We start from the raw sequence: 11,472 nt of genomic DNA, 5'->3' as shown, positions 1-11,472 counted from the left end.
ACAATTACAACAGGCCTATAACAATTTAATTTACAAAATTTGTTCTAGAAGTGTTCACCAAAGTGACTTTAACGCACCTGACGTAATAATTACGACTTCCTTTTTACTATTTAATAATACTATTTAATAATTACGACTGGAGCTTTTTACTATTTGTAAATATGAACCTCTTAGGAAAACTTGAATGCACTATTAATTACAGATGTCATGATGACATGCATGAAAATGATTAGCCTAGATTTTCACTTCATTAGTTACAGATTCATGAGGCCTAAAAAAAAACAGGTGTCTTCGCTGGTCGGCCAAGAAATAATTATGGTATTGGAATTTGGAACCATAGATTAGTACAGATTAATCACAGTTGGTAAGATTAGTTTCAGTTTCAGTCCCTCTCTGATTTTTCACATGACTGCTGCCAGATGAGTGAACCCTGCTGTAAGATGTGCCACGAGGTGTTACCTGGGCTTGTCTAATATGCTTAAGCGCGTTTTAATTGGCTAAACTCTACCATATTCTGATCCATAGCTATTTCAGGGCATGACATGGGTGTTTTGAAGACATGGCGCAAGCAGGCGAACAATCCAATTCAACCTGCCAGAAAACCAATGGCAGTGTGATTTTAATAACTGCAGCAAAGTTCATAATACACATCATGCAATTCCCCGCACACACATGATCTGTAAAGTTTACTGTTATATGTTTTTTATAAGTGTAACATTATTTTAATTTGAAATATGCCAACTCCGACCACAGTCTCACTGGCAGCTGCCATTTCTTAATGTTAATCCACAAATCTCCTGTAATCAGGATGAGTGGACATGCCTGTCTTAACAGAGCACCTGTGTCGAGATTTAGAAGGATTCCTCAGTGATCGGAGGCCAAGCAGTATCGGAGGGCTGGGAGGAGGGGACAGGCAGGGCCACGGCTCTGTCCGGCGGGATCACACAGTCTCCAGTAAGAATCCATACTGGGAGGACTACACAGACACAGCAAGAGCGATGATCTGATCACCCAGTGAGACGTGGACAACATTATACCTTCTTCTGAGCACTTTTAATGGTGAGATACAATGGATGTGTTTATTGATTTGGTGCAAATAGATTTTGGAAAGGTTGGGGAAACAAGCAGAATTGCTGAAAGGGCACATGAAGTGGTACAACATAAATTAACAATTGATAAGTGTGTGTAAACAAGTTGCTAGTATATTATTTGTTTTTGCTCCAAAATTATGCTAAAACATGTTACATTACTGCACAAGTATATATATATATATATCGGTAGTTAACGTGACATTTAATTTTATTGTCCTTGAACAAAAAAGACCATTTTTATCATTTGAACATTTTGTCTGTAAAACAAAATGATCTTCAAATGTTTAGATTTCAAAATGTATTTATTTATTTGTAGTTTTAAGTCAAGTTGAAATTGTGATGCAAGTGTTCTGAACACAAAAATGTGTAAATATGAGAAATAGAAATATAATTTTATTAAAAATAATGCATTATATATTTGGGATTCTGCTTTCAAAAATTGGTCATGAATTTACATATTGCCCAAAAAAATTAGGAAAGTCTACATACGATTTTGTAACCAATTATTGAGTCCTGTGGAATCACTCACAGTCACAACATAATATTTCTAATTGGGCAATCTCTTGGGGATCCTGCTGTATCAGTAGCCAATGAGCTCGCTGCTCAAACTTCAAATATAGCAGTTGCAGGCAGAGTTGGAAAGTCCGCTTATAATATGCAACTTTGGGCTTTTTTCCCGTAAAGTCGAGTTTAAAAAAAAACACTGGTCACGTTTTTTTTTTTGTTTTTTTTTTACTTATTTGAAAAAAATATGGTTGCTTTTTAGGAATATCTGACAAACAACTTCGTTTCTCTACATTTATGGTCGCTGTATTTTCCAATACATTGATTGACACTGCTCACAGCTAATAGCCAATCAGTGCAATAATAAAAGTGCTGTAGCGTAATTCGTGTATTTCGCTTATTTATTGATAATAAATAATATTGATGATAATAAATAATACAATAATATTTGGCTTGTTTTTAAAGCTGTGGTTTCTTATTTGTCTTGTGAGACTTGGCAACACTGGTTAGAGCACACGTTCAGAACACACACATATATATATATATATATATATATATATATATATATATATCACATCACAACACCATTGAAACCAAAAAATTAACAGAAGTTAAACTAAAACAGAGTATATGTAAATCATTAAACAAATGTAAATGTGCATAAAGCTTGACTGGTATTATGCACTATTGTGTTTGGGCTGACAGTGGGACAGTGTTGTTGTAACTGTATGGTCTGAAGAGTTAAACCAGCATGTGGACAGTGTTGTGGTTCTCATAGGACAGACTGTTTATGTGGCACTAACAGGGAATGTTTTCCCATCCTCACTACCCCCTTCTGTCTCTCTCTCACACACACGCACACACACACACACGCACGCACACACACACACACACACACACACACACACACACACACACACAAGCAATGCATCTATGTCAGTCTGCACTGGCTGCTGTGCTACCAGTAACAATGGCTAAATATAGCTGGGAAAGCACCCACTGTGAGAGCAAATATGTTTTTTTTTTATTAAAGATTCAAAAATAAAAATGAGCAATGTTGCATGTAGCTTCTCTTTCTATAGAAAAAACGGGAGAAAAGTAGCCGAAAATGCTTTTATCAGAGACTTACATTTGTAACCTGAGGTTAAGTGCTCTATGGCTTGCTCCTGGAGGTTTGAAAGTGGGAATGATCTTATGATTTTGATTAATCAAAAGTATCATATATAAGCAGACAAATTACTCATGAGGTGGAAGTTTGACTAACTGATTCTGATCTCCTGAGCAATTAGCACAATATGCTCTGTCCAAACCATTTACAGAATGGCAACAATATTAGAAATTAAAGACAGAGAATATCAGTGTGTATGCTTGACTTGTGAAATGGTTCCTCATTTTGCAGTTTAGTTTGGCGTACACTTACTGACCTTGTTTTCAACATTCCTTTGAATATTTTCAGAAAGCCTGAACAAAAGTTCATAGGTTCCTTCTCATTCACATTCATCATGTTGCTTAAATGTTTTGCTTCGTAAGTTCCGCCTTCAGTCAAAATAATTAATAACTATGTTCTCCTGTAATAAATAGCCTCATAGACATAGCTATTGTGTTACAGTACAGTTGAGTGAAGTTGTGCATATTACTGTCTGTCAATCACAACAATGTTCACCTCAGGTGAGACTCTTCATTAATTTAAATCCTAAAGGGCCACAAATGACTACAAATATGGCTATCCACAACACTACCCTGCAAAAAAGTATGCATGCATGAAAAACTTGTACGTGTGTAAGGGAAAAGTTTTGTGTACACGTTACCATTACCAGATAATTTTTTTCTTCAAACTTCACTTGAGGGGCGTAATGGAAGGCATTGCAAGATGTCCCATTCCCCCCCCCCCCCCCCCCCTTACTTTAAGCATAAAACTTGTTATATTTAGTTAAAGGTACACTAGGTAACTCTAGCGGTTAAAAAAACAAACCTGCATGGCATACAGTTTTTCTCTTTACGGATATGACAAGACACTCACGGACGTGTGGCCTATATGTACGCAATTTCCCGTGAAAAACCATCCCGTCATTTCTAAAATATAAACACTTACAATAGTGAATCAGTGTAAGGCAAAAACACGTTTTGGAAGAAAGATTGATGGTCATTATTTAAATTTATGCTTAAAGGGTTAGTTGAAAATGAAAAATTCTCTCAGTAATTACTCACCCTCATGTTGTTCCAACACCGTAAGACTTTCGTTCATCTTCGGAACACAAATTAAGATATTTTTGATTAAATCTGAGAGCCGTCTCACTCCTCCATAAAATAGTGAGTTCACATAGTGTAACAGCGCAGCACTTCTGGGTTGTACGTCAGAACGTATAGGCTCACCGTTGGCCGACGCTGGTCATGTGTGTGATGCTGGCCAATAGTGAGCCTACGTTCCGACGTACAACCCAGAAGCGCTGCGCTGTTACACTATGTGAACTCACTCAGAGGCTTGGAGAAGAAAATTAATAGTTGAATAAAGTCGTTATTTTTTGGGGGGGGGGTTTGCGCACAAAAAGTATTCTCGCTTGATAAACTTATGGTTGAGCCACTGTAGTCGCTTGGACTATTTTAAACATTGTCTTCACTAACTTTTCTGGGCCAACAAAGTTTCAATTACAGAGAACCCTATGGAGGAGTGATTCAGCTCTCAGATTTAATCAAAAATATCTTAATTTGTGTTCCGAAGATGAACGAAAGTCTTTGGAACAACATGAGGGTGAGTAATTACTGAGAGAATTTTCATTTTTGGGTGAACTAACCCTTTAAAACTATTAAAAAAATCGGCAAGAAGTATAAACTTAATTAAAGATATATTCTCTAATAGAAGGATTAATATCTTTTTGCTTTTCAAGTAAATTTAAGTTGTTCTAAGGATACTTTTAATGGTGTGACAAAAATGCTAATTTTGATACTGATTGTTTGTCCTCAACTAAATTAGATTTTTTTAATGTTTAAGTAATTTTAAGATAGCAGGCAAACAAACAGGACAGTTTTTTTTACTTTGTTTTAGCTATTATTTCCTACTATGGCACTTGCCTATGTAAACTTGTCATACTCATACGTGGTGTGTTGGGGTTTCATCTTAAACTTTATCTATATCTTTGCACCCTAGATTCCAGGGAGGGAGCAGCGAGGACACAGATGATGATGAAGTGCCTGCTGAGCGTGTGAGTCCTGGCTCGTGCTGGCCAGATGGCTGAGGTTAAAGTCACCGTGCAGGAGGATCCAAATCTGGGCTCTGGTCCAGATGAGGATGCCTCTGAGTTGTCAGTTTCTGAGAATGATTCAGATTCTGGGAGTGTGCTGTCAGATGACTCCGTGCTCCCTAACTATGAGCGGGAAGATGCCAGTGGAGGCCCGGCCAACACCTTGTACCAAGCCTGTGCCAAGAACAATGCGGCAGCCCTACGCAGAGTTTTGGAGAGGGGTGCTACAAGAGACGAAGTCATGGAACTTGACATAAACGGCAGGGTAGGCAGTGAGATAACCTTTTTACTCACAAAGCATCATTCGCATAGCAGAAATTTGGCAGAAGAGATGGTTTACATCTTTGTATATGCTGACAAATCCTCTTCTTGTTTTCTGATAGAACGGTCTGATGTTGGCCGTCTCAAAAGGCTTTGTGGATATTGTGTATGGACTCAACCAATGCCCATTTCTGGATATCAATCATCAGGATAATGATGGCAACACTGCACTCATGATCGCTGCACAGGCTGGTAGGATCTTTAATAACACATTAAACACAAAGAAATATGACCCAGCTAACGAGAAACGTTCTCAGAACTTTGGCTAACGTTCTGATAAGGTTCTTTCAAAGTTATGAACAAACATTCTTCCAGTAACGCCAATAGAACATTCGGTCAAAGTTCTGCACAAAAACATCAGCACAAAAACATATTTCATAGAATGTTTTTTTTTTTTCCTAAAACGTTTAGTTGAACATTCATCTATGTTTTTTTTAAATGTTATATTTGTTACTTTTGAATGCTTTCTGAACATTCCGAAACGTTCTCATAATGTTTGTAAAATTTTCAAATTGGATATTCATTTTGCATGACAAGAGAAAACGTTTTTTAAACGTTCAGAAAACATTCAAAAATAAAAATTGTATAACTTAATGGGAAGGGAACGTTAGCAAAACATCTTAGAACATATTTTTGTTAGCTAGGCAAGGATAATTCATAATTATTTTTCGAAGTTGTAAATAAAACAAAGAGTATAGGAGTTTTAGTCTTTCTACTTTAAAATTGAACATTTTATTCAATGTGTTACTTCCTGATCCTTAATTATTTGTGAAATTTACTAGCAAATTTCTAAATGTAAATTGTTTCTACGCTAAACTTATTTATTAAATCTATAAATATTGCAGGTTTCGTAACCATCCTCACCTACATCCTAAATTACTTCTCTGGGGTGGACATGGATATCCGGGACAACCGAGGCTTCACCGCACTCCTCAAGGCTGTCATGCAGGGCAGCGATGACTGTGTGGCATCACTGCTCATGGCTGGTACGTTATTTTAGGATAGTTTACAAACTGACCAGGTCAGATAGGTTGAGTTCCTACCAGCTTTCTTTAGGCAGTTTGGATGACGTGAATGGTTGCATAATATTGGAAACCATGGGATGCTGTTTCTGTTTCATCCCAGAACATCCACAACGAAGAGCAATCTATAAAAATAGGTGTAGTCGCATACTGTTGACATATATGTAATGGTTAAAACACAATGCAAAACAAAACATACATAACACATCAAACAAGTGTTATGACATTTTTACACTCAGTTGTGTATGCTATACTTTATAAACAGTTGTATATAATATTTTTTATAAGAGAATGATACATTTATTTTACACGTCAAAATGTTGTAAGTTACAAAAGTCTGAAACCAAATGCTGTGGTTTTGCAATTTTTTTTTGTATTTAAAATAATGTTATCATCATAATAAGATCAGTGAAAATGTAAAAAAGAACTATACATTTCTGGTACTGGACATTTGTAAGTATCAAAAATTGTAACTTGACTTATAATGTGACTTTTGGACCCAGCTGTAAACTCTAACCAGGATGCTAGGAATATGTAGTCAAAATGCCACATACATAGTAGTTAGAAGTGTGCCTACAGAAAATGAAGTGGAGTACCGGTAGATAAAAAAAAAAAAAGCACAGTGATTTGGTGACATATGACGTAAACTTGAGCAGGTTTAAAAGACAAACCTGAGGACATTTTCTTTTCTGATCCCTTGGATTATTAGCCCTGATGGCGAGTAATGGATTAGCCATATGTGCACTTAACAACTGTGATTATTTAGACCAGTTACAATTTAAGACACCTACATTGCACGTAGTCAACTGTCAAAAAGTCAGTGTCTTTCACTTATCTAAATACAATCAATTTAACAATCTTTGAAATAAAAAATGTTATTGCCTGTGTTTTGGTCTTTTAATTGTATTGCATTGTTATGAAAAAGGACAGTTGATAGGTAAATACTAGTTATATAACCTAAGTTGGACAAGCTAATAATAATAATATGTTAAATTATCCTTATACATAATTTAATCTTGTAAAATAATTTAAAAAAAATGTCTCTTACTAAAAAATCTTGTAAATGTTTTGCTCTGCTTGAACAAAGTTAACGACTTTTCTTTCACACTTAGGATGATTCATCTGATTGTTTCAGAAAATTAAAATAATTATTTTAAAAAATGCAAATGCAAGACAAGATATTGATGTTATACCCAAAGTTGCCACTCGATGGGGCAACACCAACTGCTAATATTTTTCTAGTCAACAACCAATACATTGTTTCCACATTTATGCATTTCTTACCAGAGCAACCATAGCCACAGATTCAAACATTAAAACACTTTACTTAGACTAAACTTTCTTAGTTTTTTTTAACCAAAATGAGCATGATCTCTTACTAAGATGTCTTTAAAAAAATATACATTTTTTAAAAATTAAAAAAAATCCATTTTTAACGAATCCTATTTGTTGTTTTTTTTCCTATAAATTGTTAATTTGCATGTAATATCTAATCACAAAAAAATCGAAATATACTTATGTGGATTTGTGCATGAGAATGTGCTATAAAATGCTGAATATGTGTTTAAAAAGGTTTTGAAAAAAATATATATTTGATATGCTTTCGGATATTTGGCTAAAATAATGCCAGTGTCTAAGCATTGAGGGACAATTTGTAATATCATCATGGTTTACATCTCCTTCATGTCTCTCTTTTGCTAGGGGCCGACATAAATGTTGTGGACGCCACAAGGGGGAAGAATATACGAGAATGGGCTCTGCAGACAGGTCGCTTTGACACATTATACAAGCTTAGACGACTGAACGGCAGACCTCAGGCTGAACAATTCTGTGAAAAATATGTCCCAGAGTGGCCTGACCTGAAGGAGCTGGTGGCCAAGGCCACAGCCACAAAAAGCAAAGGACAGAAGGTCGCCCATTGCCTGAAGTCCAGGTTCACTTTTAGTTTTCCACATGACCCCCAGGACAATGGCATCTTGGACCATATGGTGCGTATGACCACAAGCTTCCACAGTCCCTTGGTGGTCACCGGATGCCGTCCATTGTGCCCCTCGAGCCCGCCGGAGATCGGCAAGAGACGCCTGGCTGTGCCTGAACTGATGCAGATGCACAAGGGGAAAAAGCTTGAGGAACACACGATACAGCATAGCAACGGCTCCCTTTCTGTCGCGTCTACCTCTGCCTCGCTGGTCTCATGCTGTTCCGACGCCGAACGGAGAGGCAGCGTGCTCTCAATGGCCTCCAATGGCGTCCGCAAGTTCGTCCCGCGCAGCATGGCCCGCCGCAATAGTGTGTTCCCCTCCGGCTGCATCCCCCAAGTTCAAGTGACCAAGTCTGGAGAGCCAACACCCAAAAAGGAGAAGAAGAAGAGGCGAACCAAAGGTTACTTAGAGCCACCGATATGGAAGTACAAGGAAGCTAAAGAGGAGAAGAAAAAAGAGAAGAAAAAATCAGAACAAGAGAAAGCGGAAAAAGAAGCCAAGAAAAAAGTAAAAAAATGAGTAAACTGCCAACAGATTGCCATGATGCTCTTAGATTTGTCTGCCATAGATCTGTCAAACCCGCTAATAAGAGGTAAAAGGGAAATGGATCATGTTTCTATGGATATTATTCCCATGTTTTAAATGGATGTATGGCAGCGTAATGCAGTCTAAAGACATTTGATTCATCCATATAACCTCGATTAATGCCTCTCCAACAAGTAGGCCTAATATATTAACATCCATTTTAAACATTTTAACCTCTTTGTTTCATTTCTTATGTATTCAGGTCTTCTTCTCTAAGCCCATTCTACTCATATGAGTTTGCTATTGCATCATTATTTATTTTAATAGACAATTTTACAAAAGAATTTAAAAGCTACACTCCTGTTCAAAAGTTTGGGGTCAGTAAGATTTTGCTGATTCGCTGCTCAAGTATAATTTCTTAATATTATCAATGTTAAAAACAGCTTAATATTTTGGTGTAAACCATTTTTCTAGGATTCTTTTATAGATAAAACGTTCAAAAGAACAGCATTTATTTGCCTTTAATGTCACTTTTGATTAATTTAATGCATCCTCGCTGAATAAAAGTATTCATTCCTTTCAAAAAAAATTCTTACCACAAACTTTTGAATGGTAGAGTATTTGTCTCTTTCCTGTTATTTTCATTTGTTCGAATTGGACTCCAATATTCTACAGGTGAATTTAAAAGTCACATCATAGCAGTTTGACTGTTTACTTTGCACTTTAATAGTTTAAGGATTTTATCATACAGACAAAAGGACACAACATTTATCATTCCTCTTTGCTTATGCAATTGTTTGAAATGAAATTTTATTTATTTGTTCTTTACATTATCTTTTTGTGTTTCAGGGAAAGCACTTATTGTGTACTTTATAAAAGCAGGCACTAAACTGACCCCATGAAAAGCTAAATCTATATGCAATATTTATTTCTTATTGTTTTTATTGGTCTGTGCATGAAAATCCTTCAGACTGCAAGATGGAATTTCTACTGTACATTGCACCTGACAATATTTGTTTATGTTTGTTTTGACTATATTTGTCAAAATTTGAAAATATCTATATTTGAGATATTTTAGTTGCATAAAAATTGAAAACATTATTTTATGAAACAAAAAAGTCTGATTCAATAAAGTTTAAACACACCTATTTGTGACACATCTTTACACTTATTTAGTTCCATGTTATCAGTGGAGGTTTTAAACCAATCACTGAGCATAAGGCAAAGCTAATTGGAGCTGTAAGGTCGAAACACAAAGGAGGACAAGTGGACTTCATTAATCCACTCTTTGCGCCGTCCTTACGTAACTGATGAGATCTTTGCCTTGGCGTGAAGTGAGGTAAAGGGATGTAAACCAAAATAGGCAGGGCGAAATATTATTTTGAGACATTTACTTCTTTTTTACTTGGTATCATGTCCTGCGGTTCCTTTTCTGAATCGCTAAAGCCGATTTGCTCTTTAATGTGTTCAAAGTGAAAATATATCAGTAATATGAGGGCCTAATGAACCTTATTTGTGGTTGATGCTCTATTTAATTTAATGCGAACGAAGCTGTTAGGGATATGTTTAACATTTTTCAAACAATGCATCACACATTTCAGACCTGCAGGTTTTTAATAATTCCTGCAGTTGTCAATTGTTGTAGAATCAATTGTTCTGGTTCATTTACACTGTAACAAATTTAACGTAAAATCAACAGTAACTTACTGGCAACAAATATCCAGCAAGCTTCAGTATTTTATTCCACGGTAAAATTGCTGTAAATCTGACTACAGTAGTTCACAGCATACTGTATAATAACTTACAGTATATTTATACTGTAAAATTAATTACAGTTCTTGTTTTTGCACTGTATTTTAAAATACTGTAAAGTTACTATGCAGTATAATTGATTACGGTAGTTTTTATATTCACATATATACACACACAACATATTATAACTATAGGTTTTAAAAAAGTCCTCTGATCAAAGGAATTGCTCATCAATCATGGAAAAACAGTTGCCGTTAATAAAAGCCTGAGAAAAGACAGAGCTCAGAAATCACACATATCATGGGAACAGAAAGAATAAATGAATCCTCTTCAAATAACAGTTCTCCTGAGTCTCCTCTCAGATCTGAGGAGTGCCAGCTGTGTCCAAAAACACCAGCCAAGAAAACAGATTGAAAAAGTCTCAGAAGGAAAAAAACTGCATGAACATTTTCTCGTCTTATACAACTGATGCAGTCTAAGTTAACATTATTCTTGGAACTTATTCCTTGATTAAGTTGTAATGAATGAAAGATGAGATTTTTGTTTCCATCTTATCTTTGAGAACTGTCTTGGATTCGTCTCATTGGACCATATGGGAGGCTTCAAGCTTCAGTGGGAGATGTCACCGTAACCTCAGGCTGCCCTGCCTTCAGCAGTGTCCCATCAAATAAACCAACCGTCCATCTGTGTCCAATCTCCTTAAAAGCCACACTGTAAAAAAAAAAAGTTTTTTCACAGAAATATACTGTTTTATTTTACGGATATTTTCTGTTTTTTTTAACATTACGTGTAAATGTCATTAAAATACAGAAAAAAACTTTTATTAAAAACATTAACCATAAAATAAAAGTAATAATCTGTAAATTCATATAAGGAGAAATTATAGTTTTTTTACAGGATTATTCTTTTGTTTAATTGGCTTGAATGTTAAATTACATTAAATTGTATGTAAAAGGACAAAAAAAATCGCTTATTTAAAATTAAGACAACTATGTGTTTTTTTACTGTGAAACCTTACATTTAAGGTAAATACATG

At 35.7% G+C, this 11,472-nt stretch overlaps 1 protein-coding gene across 1 annotated transcript; it reads left to right on the top strand.

The window, feature by feature from the left end:
* Positions 1–745: 745 nt before the first annotated feature.
* Positions 746–8,855, top strand: ankrd33aa (ankyrin repeat domain 33Aa). The gene is made up of 5 exons (XM_056239065.1): positions 746–1,059; positions 4,741–5,099; positions 5,218–5,347; positions 6,001–6,141; positions 7,879–8,855. The coding sequence occupies exons 2-5, from the start codon at positions 4,821–4,823 to the stop codon at positions 8,676–8,678; spliced, it is 1,350 nt and encodes a 449-aa protein (XP_056095040.1). The 5' UTR covers positions 746–1,059; positions 4,741–4,820; the 3' UTR covers positions 8,679–8,855.
* Positions 8,856–11,472: the final 2,617 nt, after the last annotated feature.

The sequence above is a fragment of the Rhinichthys klamathensis genome, unplaced genomic scaffold (genome assembly GCF_029890125.1).
Source record: "Rhinichthys klamathensis goyatoka isolate OS25496 unplaced genomic scaffold, OSU_Roscu_1.1 h1tg000020l_1, whole genome shotgun sequence".
In the NCBI taxonomy this organism is placed as follows: Eukaryota; Metazoa; Chordata; class Actinopteri; order Cypriniformes; family Leuciscidae; genus Rhinichthys; species Rhinichthys klamathensis.
Note: the sequence above shows the minus strand (reverse complement) of the source record. Positions and strands in the feature narration are given on the sequence as shown.